Consider the following 18,215-nt stretch of genomic DNA (forward strand, 5'->3'; position numbering starts at 1 on the left):
CTTTAACATGTCACGTCCTTGAATGACCTTAAGTTTAATAGGATGTAAAGTAACAATTAACTACATTAAATCTACAACAAGCCCAACACCATCTTTCAGTATGTACAGGGAAACATCACCTAATGACCACCTCACAATTATGACCAACCCGTTATTACGGGCACTTTTTCCCAGTCCCATTTTTTTCACTATATACCTTTCTATTGGTTGCTTCAGTATTACGACCACCCAGCTATTCCGTATTACGACCACTTCTTACAGTCTTAACGACCAATAATTAATGATAATTGACCTCACAATTATGACCAAGTTCTGACCAGTGTCCCCAACCCTGTCACCAGGTGGCGTTATGCGAAGTTAACATCATTATTGGATGAACTTGTGTGAAACTGCATGCCAGACACATTTTAGTAGCGATCTATTGTTGGTTAATTATATATTGACATATCAGTAGGTATGCTGTTAAACACCTTAGAAGCCCTGTAAACCCAAAAGTGAATTATGTAGTCTTTTTGACCGATATTCCTTTGCTTGCATGCACACACGTTGTCAAGGGTTGTTAGCTGTTTTTGTAGTGATAGTACACTCTCCAAATCGTTTGAACAATAAAAAAACATGTATATGTTCCAAATTTTGCACATCATATTTTCATTGTCACAAAACTTTATCAAGCAATGATGAAACCACGTAAACGAAACGAGCTATCTCGATCAGTGAAAAGGACTAACTGAAAAGTAGGCTGTCCAGATCTGTAGCTCTTTACAACATTGTGCACTGGACTTTTTTTGGTTTTTTTTTTTTTTTTTGTCCTTTTGTGTTTATACTCTTTTAAACTATGGCAAACACATTAAACTTTCCAACTTGTGTCACAAATTGGACTAAACACGGTGTTTACTTGGGTTGACCAAAACGTTTATTTCATCGTATAGTGGTTTTTCCATAGTTAGTACTTCGCATTAATATCCATTACAAAAGATAGTTCCTAATCAACATACAGCAGCATGTCGTGGCACCAAAAATAATAACCTGTGTAAGGCAGACAAAAAAGAATTACCTGCCCGTCCATATCAAAGAGTTCCATACAAACGTCTTTGGGTCAACTTGTCCAGGGCCCGCTCCATTGCCGAGCAGGTCCCATACTCCCAACTCTATCCAGCTAATCGAGCCCAGACTCGTCTAACTTCTGCTGGCTATTGTCTTAGTATAAATACTACCCAAATACTTAATTTCAGCCTAGTCCCTATTGGACAACAATAACCCAACCCACGGAGCATCTAATTATGAAGACATGTGCGACTAGGAGTACCCGTTATCAACTTCCCATCTTTGATCTACCTTATACATTGTTTCTTATCTTGTTTACTTACAAATACGTTCACCAGCACGAGGCAGACAGGAGAGAGCATCTACCTGTTCTGATCACTCATACCAGCGATATTCTGCCACGATGTTTCAACACTGAGGTGCACACCCTTCCCGTTACCAGGCGTGCATCACTACCTGTCACTGACAGGTCGTTAAGCCTGGTCCAGTGCCTGACCTATGACACCTGTTGTTATTGTTCCCTGAGATACCTTTTGTACTTTAATTTCTGACCCAAAATGTACTTTTACTATCCATTTTGTTACACTTGTAACCGTTTTAATTTACTCATTAAAGTAACAAAAGTGTCTTTAAAAAAAAATTCTACTCCATTGAGGTAATTACGGCAGAAACAATTATAATGGTTACCTCCCTTTTTCTTTTATAGTAGATTATCAATTTGGACTTACTGTAGGACAAAGCCAGTACATTTAGCATACATAAACACCATACATCCCACTACAGCTACAGACAGGTGTTTTATGTTCATGATATGTACATAAATGCTCTAGAGAGAGACTCAAGATTATGAAATGGAAGAAAACTGGCTTAGTTTGAAGAATAATACAAGGTGTCACTTCAATTCATAACCTGCATGATTTTATGTTCAACATGTTGATGTAACAGGGGTCAGAGGCCATTATTTATCTCATGCCTCAACTAAGTCTGGCTTACTAGCCTGATGCTCAACTGATCGAAGAGTGCACTCTAGCTCTCATGGTGTATGGATGAATGTTACCTTCTTACTTTATGGGTTATTTTTTCCTGTTTTGTTGTTATATTTTAACTTTATGAGTTATTTTTTCATGTTTTGTTGTTATATTTTAACTTTATGGGTTATTTTTTCCTGTTTTGTTGTTATATTTTAACTTTATGAGTTATTTTTTCTGTTTTGTTGTTATATTTTAACTTTATGGGTTATTTTTTTCTGTTTTGTTGTTATATTTTAACTTTATGGGTTATTTTTTCTGTTTTGTTGTTATATTTTAACTTAATGGGTTATTTTTTTCTGTTTTGTTGTTATATTTTAACTTTATGAGTTATTTTTCCTGTTTTGTTGTTATATTTTAACTTTATGAGTTATTTTTCCTGTTTTCTTATTTTTTTCTGTTTTGTTGTTATATTTTAACTTTATGAGTTATTTTTATTTTAACTTTATGAGTTATTTTTCCTGTTTTGTTGTTATATTTCCTGTTTTCTTATTTTTTTCTGTTTTGTTGTTATATTTTAACTTTATGGGTTATTTTTATTTTAACTTTATGGGTTATTTTTTCCTGTTTTGTTGTTATATTTTAACTTTATGGGTTATTTTTTTCTGTTTTGTTGTTATATTTTAACTTTATGAGTTATTTTTATTTTAACTTTATGGGTTATTTTTTCCTGTTTTGTTGTTATATTTTAACTTTATGGGTTATTTTTTCCTGTTTTGTTGTTATATTTTAACTTTATGAGTTATTTTGCCAGTTTTGTTGTTATATTTTAACTTAATGAGTTATTTTTATTTTAACTTTATGGGTTATTTTTTTCTGTTTTGTTGTTATATTTTAACTTTATGAGTTATTTTTCCTGTTTTGTTGTTATATTTTAACTTTATGAGTTATTTTTATTTTAACTTTATGGGTTATTTTTTCCTGTTTTGTTGTTATATTTTAACTTTATGGGTTTTTTTTTCTGTTTTGTTGTTATATTTTAACTTTATTAGTTATTTTTATTTTAACTTTATGGGTTATTTTTTCCTGTTTTGTTGTTATATTTTAACTTTATGGGTTATTTTTTCCTGTTTTGTTGTTATATTTTAACTTTATGAGTTATTTTGCCAGTTTTGTTGTTATATTTTAACTTTATGAGTTATTTTTATTTTAACTTTATGGGTTATTTTTTTCTGTTTTGTTGTTATATTTTAACTTTATGAGTTATTTTTCCTGTTTTGTTGTTATATTTTAACTTTATGGGTTATTTTTTCCTGTTTTGTTGTTATATTTTAACTTTATGGGTTATTTTTTCCTGTTTTGTTGTTATATTTTAACTTTATGAGTTATTTTGCCAGTTTTGTTGTTATATTTTAACTTTATGGGTTATTTTTTCCTGTTTTGTTGTTATATTTTAACTTTATGGGTTATTTTTTCCTGTTTTGTTGTTATATTTTAACTTTATGAGTTATTTTGCCAGTTTTGTTGTTATATTTTAACTTTATGAGTTATTTTTCCTGTTTTGTTGTTATATTTTAACTTTATGGGTTATTTTTTCCTGTTTTGTTGTTATATTTTAACTTTATGAGTTATTTTGCCAGTTTTGTTGTTATATTTTAACTTTATGAGTTATTTTTTTCTGTTTTGTTGTTATATTTTAACTTTATGAGTTATTTTTCCTGTTTTGTTGTTATATTTTAACTTTATGGGTTATTTTTTCCTGTTTTGTTGTTATATTTTAAATTTATGAGTTATTTTGCCTGTTTTGTTGCTATATTTTAACTTTATGGGTTATTTTTTCCTGTTTTGTTGTTATATTTTAACTTTATGAGTTATTTTTCCTGTTTTGTTGTTATATTTTAACTTTATGGGTTATTTTTTCCTGTTTTGTTGTTATATTTTAACTTTATGAGTTATTTTGCCTGTTTTGTTGCTATATTTTAACTTTATGGGTTATTTTTTCCTGTTTTGTTGTTATATTTTAACTTTATGGGTTATTTTTTTCTGTTTTGTTGTTATATTTTAACTTTATGGGTTATTTTTTCCTGTTTTGTTGTTATATTTTAACTTTATGGGTTATTTTTTTCTGTTTTGTTGTTATATTTTAACTTTATGAGTTATTTTTTTCTGTTTTGTTGTTATATTTTAACTTTATGGGTTATTTTTCCTGTTTTGTTGTTATATTTAACTTTATGAGTTATTTTTCCTGTTTTGTTGTTATATTTTAACTTTATGGGTAATATTCTCCTGTATTGTTGTTATATTTTAACTTAATGGGTTATTTTTCCTGTTTTGTTGTTATATTTTAACTTTATGGGTTATTTTTATTTTAACTTTATGGGTTATTTTTTTCTGTTTTGTTGTTATATTTTAACTTTATGGGTTATTTTTTCCTGTTTTGTTATATTTTAACTTTATGGGTTATTTTTTCCTGTTTTGTTATATTTTAACTTTATGGGTTATTTTTCCTGTTTTCTTATTTTTTTCTGTTTTGTTGTTATATTTTAACTTAATGGGTTATTTTTCCTGTTTTGTTGTTATATTTTAACTTAATGGGTTATTTTTCCTGTTTTGTTGTTATATTTTAACTTTATGGGTTATTTTTATTTTAACTTTATGGGTTATTTTTTTCTGTTTTGTTGTTATATTTTAACTTTATGGGCTATTTTTTCCTGTTTTGTTATATTTTAACTTTATGGGTTATTTTTCCTGTTTTCTTATTTTTTTCTGTTTTGTTGTTATATTTTAACTTTATGGGTTATTTTTTCTGTTTTGTTGCTATATTTTAACTTTATGGGTTATTTTTTCCTGTTTTGTTGTTATATTTTAACTTTATGGGTTATTTTTTTCTGTTTTGTTGTTATATTTTAACTTTATGGGTTATTTTTTCCTGTTTTGTTGTTATATTTTAACTTTATGGGTTATTTTTTTCTGTTTTGTTGTTATATTTTAACTTTATGAGTTATTTTTTTCTGTTTTGTTGTTATATTTTAACTTTATGGGTTATTTTTCCTGTTTTGTTGTTATATTTTAACTTTATGAGTTATTTTTCCTGTTTTGTTGTTATATTTTAACTTTATGGGTTATATTTTCCTGTTTTGTTGTTATATTTTAACTTAATGGGTTATTTTTCCTGTTTTGTTGTTATATTTTAACTTTATGGGTTATTTTTATTTTAACTTTATGGGTTATTTTTTTCTGTTTTGTTGTTATATTTTAACTTTATGGGTTATTTTTTCCTGTTTTGTTATATTTTAACTTTATGGGTTATTTTTTCCTGTTTTGTTATATTTTAACTTTATGGGTTATTTTTCCTGTTTTCTTATTTTTTTCTGTTTTGTTGTTATATTTTAACTTAATGGGTTATTTTTCCTGTTTTGTTGTTATATTTTAACTTAATGGGTTATTTTTCCTGTTTTGTTGTTATATTTTAACTTTATGGGTTATTTTTATTTTAACTTTATGGGTTATTTTTTTCTGTTTTGTTGTTATATTTTAACTTTATGGGTTATTTTTTCCTGTTTTGTTATATTTTAACTTTATGGGTTATTTTTCCTGTTTTCTTATTTTTTTCTGTTTTGTTGTTATATTTTAACTTTATGGGTTATTTTTTTCTGTTTTGTTGTTATATTTTAACTTAATGGGTTATTTTTTCCTGTTTTGTTATATTTTAACTTTATGGGTTATTTTTCCTGTTTTCTTATTTTTTTCTGTTTTGTTGTTATATTTTAACTTTATGAGTTATTTTTTTCTTTTTTATTGTTATATTTTATGATGGTTTGGATTTGCTCTGATCCTTTATCTATAAGCTGTATATCTAAATTTACAGAACCAGACTTTCCATACCTAGAAGCTTTAGCACCCTATCAACCCATGCAGATGAGGGTTTGTATTGAATATCTTTATCCAGTTATAAACCTGTAAAACATTACTTTAAATGTAGATAAACAAGTGAAAACATATACTTTGAAAATGAAAAGAATAGAAAGAAAGATATTCTATTTTTTAATTGATGATTTCTGTGAAATCAGTCGATATTGCTTCATTTGGAATATATTGGAAAACAACCAAACCATTTGAACCATCAGAAGAAAAAAAAGTTAAAGTGTTCTGTTCTGACTTTATTTTTTTTCTATATTTTGAGCAAATAAAATTCACCATGTTTGTATTTGCCAGGTGTGTTATTGTCCTATAGACACTAGCCTTAATTATGGCCAGGCTAATAAACTGATAAAGGACCTGAAACCTACACACCTGGTAGTTGCAGAGAATTACACACATCCTCCAGTCTCCATGCCTCATCGCACAGAGTTTGTCATTGAATGGGTAAGTGGATAAAGAAACATTGGATTAGATTTCAAGCAGTGAGAGATATTAGGACAAAATTTGTTACCGTAGTGTCATTTGTTAATTCATTACATTTATCTTCCTTGCTTGGTATTTGAAAATGATTGCTGAAATTTCAAATATCAATTAGTATTAAGATAAAATAAGCTTTGAGGTAAATTTTCAAAAGTTATTGAAATAACTGAAGACTTTAAATGTACAATCATTTACTACATTTGAAACTTTAACAAATGAAATGTTGCTTTAAGTGTTATGGTCAGAATGTTTTAAAAATTAGCATGTATATGATTTTAACAAACTCAATGTTGAAGGAACCTGGCCCCCTGACATACAAACGTGGGGAGGTTGTGTCACTGCCTATTAAACGTCAGTTTGAGTCGGTGGAGCTGAGCTCTGAGGTAAGTAAACATGGTATTAGTTGATGATCAGATTTTAAAGGAACTTTTGATCGGGTGTTTATTATTTAGATGAGGACGACAGAAGCTCAGTCTGAAGAGAAAACTCAGAACTTAATCTATTTATCATCTTTGGTTTATCATCCTTTGGTATCAACTTTTTTTCTTTCTTTTTAAACTCTTCTTTCTGTGGAGTAATTTTAAAAAATTGTTTCTCAGTTCTTATGAAAACAATAAAAGATTTTGATATAGTGTGTGCTCCGTGGGAGCAGGGACTGGCCTGTCATGGTTATGTTCTAGTGCTTTACCATGTTTGCTCTAGATGTTATACACATGGCCTCATGGAGGCAGCCACCAGCTGTTATAAGGAAACTCTCTCTCAAAATGACCTTGGCTATTCATGGACAATAAACTCATTAAACAAAGTAAAATCAGCCAGAAATTATGTGTGACATTTTGACATACAGCATCTTATTCATATTACATTGTTTCCTCCATCTTCACCACTTAGCTTGCAGCATCATTGGAACCATCAGAAGTGAAGCCTGGTACTAGTCTTTGTATGGTCACAGCATCGCTCGTGGTCAAAGACAACAAATATCTGTTAAAAGTAAGTCATGAAAATGGAGAATTACCCTCTCTCCTTATGAACATGATGTAATTAAAAATCTTAAAGCATGCTTCTTAAAATTGACTTATGAATCATTACAAAACCACTTTTATTAAGAAACTACCTTCTTTGAGACACCATGTTCATAACAGGACCACCTTCATTAAGAGACCACCTTTATTACAAGATCACATTCATTAAGAGATCACCGTCCATTAAGAGACAAACTACCTTAACAGACAAACTACCTTAACAGACAAACTACCTTAAGAGATCACCTTAATTAAGAGACAAACTACCTGGAGAGATCACCTTCCATTAAGAGACAAACTGCTTTAAGAGATCATCTTCATTAAGAGACAAACTACCTTAAGATATCACCTTCCATTAAGAGACTAACTGCCTTAAGAGATCGCATTCATTAAGAGACAAACTACCTTGAGAGACAAACTACCTTAAGAGATCACCTTCATAAAGAGACAAACTATCTTAAGAGATCACCTTCATTAAGTAACAAAATACATGGAGAGATCACCTTCATTAAGAGACAAACTACCTGGAGAGATCACCTTCATTAAGAGACAAACTACCTGAAGAGATCACCTTCATTAAGAGACAAACTACCTTAAGATATTACTTTCATTAAGAGACAAACTATCTTAAGAGATCACCTTCATTTAGAGACAAGCTATCTTAAGAGATCACCTTCATTAAGATATCACCTTCTGTTAAGAGACAAACTATCTTAAGAGATCACCTTCATTGAGAGACAAACTATCTTAAGAGATCACCTTCATTTAGAGACAAGCTATCTTAAGATATCACCTTCATTTAGAGATCGCCTTCTGTTAAGAGACAAACTACCAGAAGAGATCAGCTTCATTAAGAGACAAACTATCTTAAGAGATCAGTTTCATTAAGAGACAAACTACCTGGAGAGATCACCTTCATTAAGAGACAAACTACCTGGAGAGATCACCTTCATTAAGAGACAAACTACCTGGAGAGATCACCTTCATTAAGAGACAAACTATCTTAAGATATCACCTTCATTAAGAGACAAACTACCTGGAGAGATCACCTTCATTAAGAGACAAACTATCTTAAGATATCACCTTCATTAAGAGACAAACTATCTTAAGAGATCAGCTTCATTAAGAGCCAAACTACCTTAAGATATCACCTTCATTAAGAGACAAACTACCTTAAGAGATCAGCGTCATTAAGAGACAAACTATCTTAAGATATCACCTTCATTAAGAGACAAACTATCTTAAGAGATCAGCTTCATTAAGAGCCAGACTACCTTAAGATATCACCTTCATTAAGAGACAAACTACCTTAAGAGATCAGCATCATTAAGAGACAAACTATCTTAAGATATCCCCTTCATTAAGAGACAAACTATCTTAAGAGATCAGCTTCATTAAGAGCCAAACTACCTTAAGATATCACCTTCATTAAGAGACAAACTACCTTAAGAGATCAGCGTCATTAAGAGACAAACTACCTTAAGATATCACCTTCATTAAGAGACAAACTACCTGGAGAGATCACCTTCATTAAGAGATAAACTATCTTAAGATATCACCTTCATTAAGAGACAAACTTTCTTAAGATATCACCTTCATTAAGAGACAAACTACCTGGAGAGATCACCTTCATTAAGAGACAAACTACCTTGAGAGATCACCTTCATTAAGAGACAAACTACCTGGAGAGATCACCTTCATTAAGAGACAAACTATCTTAAGAGATCACCTTAATTAAGAGACAAACTATCTTAAGAGATCACCTTCATTAAGAGACAAACTACCTGGAGAGATCACCTTCATTAAAAGACAAACTATCTTAAGATATCACCTTCATTAAGAGACAAACTATCTTAAGAGATCAGCTTCATTAAGAGACAAACTATCTTAAGAGATCAGCTTCATTAAGAGACAAACTATCTTAAGAGATCACCTTCATTAAGAGACAAACTACCTGAAGAGATTACCTTCATTAAAAGACAAACTATCTTAAGATATCACCTTCATTAAGAGACAAACTATCTTAAGAGATCAGCTTCATTAAAAGACAAACTACCTGGAGAGATCACCTTCATTAAGAGACAAACTACCTTGAGAGATCACCTTCATTAAGAGACAAACTACCTGGAGAGATCACCTTCATTAAGAGACAAACTATCTTAAGAGATCACCTTAATTAAGAGACAAACTATCTTAAGAGATCACCTTCATTAAGAGACAAACTACCTGAAGAGATTACCTTCATTAAAAGACAAACTATCTTAAGATATCACCTTCATTAAGAGACAAACTATCTTAAGAGATCAGCTTCATTAAAAGACAAACTATCTTAAGAGATCACCTTCATTAAGAGACAAACTACCTGAAGAGATTACCTTGTTATGGGAATCACTGTGAAATAGTTAATGTGATGTGTTATTAGCAATAGTATTGTTCTTGTTTTGATGGTTTAACTTGGAGTTTGAAAATATGCTGAAATTATAAAATTTTAGATAATCAATTTTAAGATAAATGCTGATTTTACTGGAGGAATTTTCCAGATACTAATAATGAACATCAGAAAATAGCAGTGATGCATTCTTTGTAACAGTATATATCATATCAAATGTATCAGAAAAAATGCCCCCTGTTCCTCTGAGTATATCCTCCACTTACTAAAAGATGAGGAGGAAGGGGGGGGGGGGGGGGGGGGGGGGGGTAAAGTATATCTGGTCAAAGTTCCCCTTGACCATTTATTTACGAGATTATTTTCTATGAAGGCGTTGATCTATGTACTTATTAGTTATTACTTGTATCCAGTTTTTACAAGATTTTACATTAAATCTTTTGATGACACATCTTTCTTTATCATGTTTTCTACTGTATATTTCAGCCATTGTCATCCGAGTCTTTATCTATAAAAAGACGAGCTGATGGTTCACTGATACGACCAAAATCGTACATATGGGGAAAACTCAACATTCAGTCTTTTGTAGATGCACTCACTAAGGTAATTTTTTGTAGTCATTTGTCTGTGTTAGTGTATAGATTTGGAACAGTAAACCTTCTTTCTATTGTGCGTGACTTACCTCAATAAATTTTGTGATCAAAGCAAAATCATGTAAATTAATCATGACAAGTTTACGTTATGGATGATGAAATTCAGTTTTGAAACTTCGTTAATTAATTATATATGACTACCTTCCTGCCTTTAAGTTTATCCTATGTTCATTACATACTGCTGTTATATTCAGTGCCAAGGACAATTCATTTCATCCTTTTCAATTCTTAGGAGTCCATGTTTAGTAACTTGAATGTACAAAATCCCTAGTGTGCTTGAATTCAATGACCAGATCACTTGTATATGGCGCTATACATATTAAGCATTAAAAGGACTTTGATCAACCTACACATTGCTAAGGAACCATAAGTGCAAGACACATAATTAATTTGAAAGTTGGACTGGCTTATTCGTCAGTGTATAGTATATGATAATTGCTGTTATTGAAAGGGCACAAGTTGTTCCGGTCCATTAACAGCTCATAAACTGACATGTGTCCCTTTGCATGGCCTAGTGTTAACTTACCTGTTATGGCCAAATTAGCTGCCTTCAATATGGCTCCTTACTAAATTTAAATGGCAACATATCTGTATTTCTGAAATCACAAATTTTAGTATCTGTGACAGAAAGTTAGTTTATAGTAAATCAAATAATATTTATCAATGTTAAACTTTTTTTTCAAATTTCTGATATGTAAATAAATTCTGTCTGTTTATACATGTACCAGGAACTTATGTAAGTCTATGATCATACTTCTAGATCGTCATGTTTAAATACTTGTGTGTTTTCTACTATACAGCAAGGTATAACAGATATCAAGGTGGAAAATATTGGTGAGGATGGCTCCATCATACACCTGGTAAGTGTTTTCTTAAAGTGTAAAGTATGGGTGAGGAGGGGCTCAATCATACATCTGGTTAGTGTTTTCTTAAAGTGTAAAGTATGGGTGAGGGGTGCTCCATCATACACTTGGTAAGTGTTTTCTTAAAGTGTAAAGTATAGGTGAAGGGGGGGGGGGGCTCAATCATACATCTGGTTAGTCTTTTCTTCAAGTGTAAAGTATGGGTGAGGGGTGCTCCATCATACACCTGGTAACTGTATCTGTTCACATTATTTAATAATCTATCAATATCTATGATATCCTTCAAGTATCAAGTGTATCTGATGATTGCTCTATCTGTGTATCTTTGATACAGTAGATGTATACAGTCAGGAAATACACATTGTACATTAGTTACAATCAATATCTGTGATACAGTAGATGTATACAGTCAGGAAATATACATTGTACATTAGTGACAATCAATATCTGTGATACAGTAGATGTATACAGTCAGGAAATACACATTGTACATTAGTGACAATCAATATCTGTGGTACAGTAGATGTATACAGTCAGGAAATATACATTGTACATTAGTGACAATCAATATCTGTGGTACAGTAGATGTATACAGTCAGGAAATATACATTGTACATTAGTGACAATCAATATCTGTGATACAGTAGATGTATACAGTCAGGAAATATACATTGTACATTAGTGACAATCAATATCTGTGGTACAGTAGATGTATACAGGAAATATACATTGTACATTAGTGACAATCAATATCTGTGATACAGTAGATGTATACAGGAAATATACATTGTACATTAGTGACAAATCAATATCTGTGATACAGTAGATGTATACAGGAAATATACATTGTACATTAGTGACAATCAATATCTGTGATACAGTAGATGTATACAGGAAATATACATTGTACATTAGTGACAATCAATATCTGTGATACAGTAGATGTATACAGGAAATATACATTGTACATTAGTGACAATCAATATCTGTGATACAGTAGATGTATACAGGAAATATACAGTACATTAGTGACAATCAATATCTGTGATACAGTAGATGTATACAGGAAATATACATTGTACATTAGTGACAATCAATATCTGTGATACAGTAGATGTATACAGTCAGGAAATATACATTGTACATTAGTGACAATCAATATCTGTGATACAGTAGATGTATACAGGAAATATACATGGTACATTAGTGACAATCAATATCTGTGATACAGTAGATGTATACAGGAAATATACATTGTACATTAGTGACAATCAATATCTGTGGTACAGTAGATGTATACAGGAAATATACATTGTACATTAGTGACAATCAATATCTGTGATACAGTAGATGTATACAGGAAATATACATGGTACATTAGTGACAATCAATATCTGTGATACATGTATACAGGAAATATACATGGTACATTAGTGACAATCAATATCTGTGTACAGTAGATGTATAACAGGAAATATACATTGTACATTAGTGACAATCAATATCTGTGGTACAGTAGATGTATACAGGAAATATACATTGTACATTAGTGACAATCAATATCTGTGATACAGTAGATGTATACAGTCAGGAAATATACATTGTACATTAGTGACAATCAATATCTGTGATACAGTAGATGTATACAGGAAATATACATGGTACATTAGTGACAATCAATATCTGTGATACAGTAGATGTATACAGGAAATATACATTTTACATTAGTGACAATCAATATCTGTGGTACAGTAGATGTATACAGGAAATATACATGGTACATTAGTGACAATCAATATCTGTGATACAGTAGATGTATACAGTCAGGAAATATACATTGTACATTAGTGACAATCAATATCTGTGATACAGTAGATGTATACACATGGTACATTAGTGACAATCAATATCTGTGGTACAGTAGATGTATACAGGAAATATACATGGTACATTAGTGACAATCAATATCTGTGGTACAGTAGATGTATACAGGAAATATACATGGTACATTAGTGACAATCAATATCTGTGATACAGTAGTATGAAATATATACAGGAAATATATACATGGTACATTAGTGACAATCAATATCTGTGATACAGTAGTATGTATACATTAGTGACAATCATCTGTGGAGAATACAGGAAATATACATGGTACATTAGTGACAATCAATATCTGTGGTACAGTAGATGTATACAGGAAATATACATGGTACATTAGTGACAATCAATATCTGTGATACAGTAGATGTATACAGGAAATATACATGGTACATTAGTGACAATCAATATCTGTGATACAGTAGATGTATACAGTCAGGAAATATACATTGTACATTAGTGACAATCAATATCTGTGGTACAGTAGATGTATATAGGAAATATACATTGTACATTAGTGACAATCAATATATACAGTAGATGTATACAGGAAATATACAGTAGACAATCAATATGTATACAGTACATTAGTGACAATCAATATCTGTGATACAGTAATGTATACAGGAAATATACATGGTACATTAGTGACAATCAATATCTGTATACAGTAGATGTATACAGGAAATATACATGGTACATTAGTGACAATCAATATCTGTGATACAGTAGATGTATACAGGAAATATACATGGTACATTAGTGACAATCAATATCTGTGATACAGTAGATGTATACAGGAAATATACATGGTACATTAGTGACAATCAATATCTGTGATACAGTAGATGTGATACAGTAGATGTATACAGGAAATATACATGGTACATTAGTGACAATCAATATCTGTGATACAGTAGATGTATACAGTACATTAGTGACAATCAATATCTGTGATGAAATATACAGTACAGGAAATATACATACAGTCAGGTACATTAGTGACAATCAATATCTGTGGTACAGTAGATGTATACAGGAAATATACATTGTACATTAGTGACAATCAATATCTGTGATACAGTAGATGTATACAGGAAATATACATTTTACATTAGTGACAATCAATATCTGTGGTACAGTAGATGTATACAGGAAATATACATGGTACATTAGTGACAATCAATATCTGTGGTACAGTAGATGTATACAGGAAATATACAGTACATTAGTGACAATCAATATCTGTATACACAGGAAATATACATGGTACATTAGTGACAATCAATATCTGTGTACATTAGTGACAATCAATATCTGTGGTACAGTAGATGTATACAGAAATATACAGGAAATATAAATTGTACATTAGTGACAATCAATATCTGTGATACAGTAGATGTATACAGGAAATATACATGGTACATTAGTGACAATCAATATCTGTGGTACAGTAGATGTATACAGGAAATATACATTGTACATTAGTGACAATCAATATCTGTGATACAGTAGATGTATACAGGAAATATACATTGTACATTAGTGACAATCAATATCTGTGATACAGTAGTATACAGGAAATATATACATTAGGAAATATACATACAGTAGATGTATACAGTCAGGTACATTAGTGACAATCAATATCTGTGGTACAGTGTATGAAATATACAGTAGTGATGTATACAGTATACAGGAAATATACATTGTACATTAGTGACAATCAATATCTGTGGTACAGTAGATGTATAGTCAGGAAATATACATTGTACATTAGTGACAATCAATATCTGTGGTACAGTAGATGTATACAGGAAATATACATGGTACATTAGTGACAATCAATATCTGTGGTACAGTAGATGTATACAGGAAATATACATTGTACATTAGTGACAATCAATATCTGTGATACAGTAGATGTATACAGGAAATATACATTGTACATTAGTGACAATCAATATCTGTGGTACAGTAGATGTATACATGTATACAGGAAATATACATTGTACATTAGTGACAATCAATATCTGTGATACAGTAGATGTATACAGGAAATATACATGGTACATTAGTGACAATCAATATCTGTGATACAGTAGATGTATACAGTCAGGAAATATACATTGTACATTAGTGACAATCAATATCTGTGGTACAGTAGATGTATACAGGAAATATACATTGGTACATTAGTGACAATCAATATCTGTGATACAGTAGATGTATACAGTCAGGAAATATACATTTTACATTAGTGACAATCAATATCTGTGGTACAGTAGATGTATATAGGAAATATACATTGTACATTAGTGACAATCAATATCTGTGGTACAGTAGATGTATACAGGAAATATACATGGTACATTAGTGACAATCAATATCTGTGGTACAGTAGATGTATACAGGAAATCAGGAAATATACATACAGGGTACATTAGTGACAATCAATATCTGTGATACAGTAGAGTGTGGTACAGTAGATGTATACAGGAAATATACATTGTACATTAGTGACAATCAATATCTGTGATACAGTAGATGTATAGATGTATACAGGAAATATACATGGTACATTAGTGACAATCAATATCTGTATACAGGAAATATACAGTACATTAGTGACAATCAATATGTATACAGTAGATGTATACAGGAAATATACATTGTACATTAGTGACAATCAATATCTGTGGTACAGTAGATGTATACAGGAAATATACATTGTACATTAGTGACAATCAATATCTGTGGTACAGTAGATGTATACAGGAAATATACATGGTACATTAGTGACAATCAATATCTGTGATACAGTAGATGTATACAGGAAATATACATTGTACATTAGTGACAATCAATATCTGTGGTACAGTAGATGTATATAGGAAATATACATTGTACATTAGTGACAATCAATATCTGTGGTACAGTAGATGTATACAGGAAATATACATGGTACATTAGTGACAATCAATATCTGTGATACAGTAGATGTATACAGGAAATATACATTGTACATTAGTGACAATCAATATCTGTGGTACAGTAGATGTATACAGGAAATATACATGGTACATTAGTGACAATCAATATCTGTGGTACAGTACAGGAAATATACATGGTACATTAGTGACAATCAATATACAGTAGATGTATACAGGAAATATACAGGAAATATACATGGTACATTAGGACAATCAATATCTGTGATACAGTAGATGTATACAGTCAGGAAATATACATTGTACATTAGTGACAATCAATATCTGTGATACAGTAGATGTATACAGTCAGGAAATATACATTGTACATTAGTGACAATCAATATCTGTGGTACAGTAGATGTATACAGTCAGGAAATATACATTGTACATTAGTGACAATCAATATCTGTGATACAGTAGATGTATACAGGAAATATACATTGTACATTAGTGACAATCAATATCTGTGGTACAGTATATAGTCAGGAAATATATACATTGTACATTAGTGACAATCAATATCTGTGATACAGTAGATGTATACAGGAAATATACATGGTACATTAGTGACAATCAATATCTGTGATACATGTATACAGGAAATATACATGGTACATTAGTGACAATCAATATCTGTGATACAGTAGATGTATACAGGAAATATACATGGTACATTAGTGACAATCAATATCTGTGATACAGTAGATGTATACAGGAAATATACATGGTACATTAGTGACAATCAATATCTGTGATACAGTAGATGTATACATTAGTGACAATCAGGAAATATACATTGTACATTAGTGACAATCAATATCTGTGGTACAGTAGATGTATACAGGAAATATACATTGTACATTAGTGACAATCAATATCTGTGGTACAGTAGATGTATACAGGAAATATACATGGTACATTAGTGACAATCAATATCTGTGGTACAGTAGATGTATACAGGAAATATACATGGTACATTAGTGACAATCAATATCTGTGGTACAGTAGATGTATACAGTCAGGAAATATACATTGTACATTAGTGACAATCAATATCTGTGGTACAGTAGATGTATACAGGAAATATACATGGTACATTAGTGACAATCAATATCTGTGATACAGTAGATGTATACAGGAAATATACATGGTACATTAGTGACAATCAATATCTGTGATACAGTAGATGTATACAGTCAGGAAATATACATTGTACATTAGTGACAATCAATATCTGTGGTACAGTAGATGAAATATACATGGTATACAGGAAATATACATGGTACATTAGTGACAATCAATATCTGTGATACAGTAGATGTATACAGGAAATATACATGGTACATTAGTGACAATCAATATCTGTGATACAGTAGATGTATACAGGAAATATACATTGTACATTAGTGACAATCAATATCTGTGATACAGTAGATGTATACAGGAAATATACATTGTACATTAGTGACAATCAATATCTGTGATACAGTAGATGTATACAGGAAATATACATGGTACATTAGTGACAATCAATATCTGTGATACAGTAGATGTATACAGGAAATATACATGGTACATTAGTGACAATCAATATCTGTGATACAGTAGATGTATACAGTCAGGAAATATACATTGTACATTAGTGACAATCAATATCTGTGGTACAGTAGATGTATACAGTCAGGAAATATACATTGTACATTAGTGACAATCAATATCTGTGATACAGTAGATGTATATAGTCAGGAAATATACATGGTACATTAGTGACAATCAATATCTGTGGTACAGTGGATGTATACAGGAAATATACATTGTACATTAGTGACAATCAATATCTGTGATACAGTAGATGTATACAGTCAGGAAATATACATTGTACATTAGTGACAATCAATATCTGTGATACAGTAGATGTATACAGGAAATATACATTGTACATTAGTGACAATCAATATCTGTGATACAGTAGATGTATACAGGAAATATACATTGTACATT

General features: G+C 30.6%; 1 protein-coding gene across 1 annotated transcript in view; it reads left to right on the forward strand.

Annotated features, from left to right (window-relative positions):
- Nucleotides 1-18,215, forward strand: part of LOC132543623 (integrator complex subunit 9-like) — a 35,005-nt gene that overhangs the window by 15,171 nt on the left and 1,619 nt on the right. Inside the window, exons 15-20 of the mRNA XM_060207141.1 lie at nucleotides 5,881-5,936; nucleotides 6,228-6,377; nucleotides 6,710-6,796; nucleotides 7,305-7,403; nucleotides 10,308-10,424; nucleotides 11,275-11,334. Coding sequence (XP_060063124.1) covers nucleotides 5,881-5,936; nucleotides 6,228-6,377; nucleotides 6,710-6,796; nucleotides 7,305-7,403; nucleotides 10,308-10,424; nucleotides 11,275-11,334 — 569 coding nt within the window. The remainder of the gene's footprint in view (nucleotides 1-5,880; nucleotides 5,937-6,227; nucleotides 6,378-6,709; nucleotides 6,797-7,304; nucleotides 7,404-10,307; nucleotides 10,425-11,274; nucleotides 11,335-18,215) is intronic.

This window comes from Ylistrum balloti, unplaced genomic scaffold, assembly GCF_031769215.1.
Source record: "Ylistrum balloti isolate Yb309-2 unplaced genomic scaffold, AGI_CSIRO_Ybal_v1 Utg369582, whole genome shotgun sequence".
In the NCBI taxonomy this organism is placed as follows: Eukaryota; Metazoa; Mollusca; class Bivalvia; order Pectinida; family Pectinidae; genus Ylistrum; species Ylistrum balloti.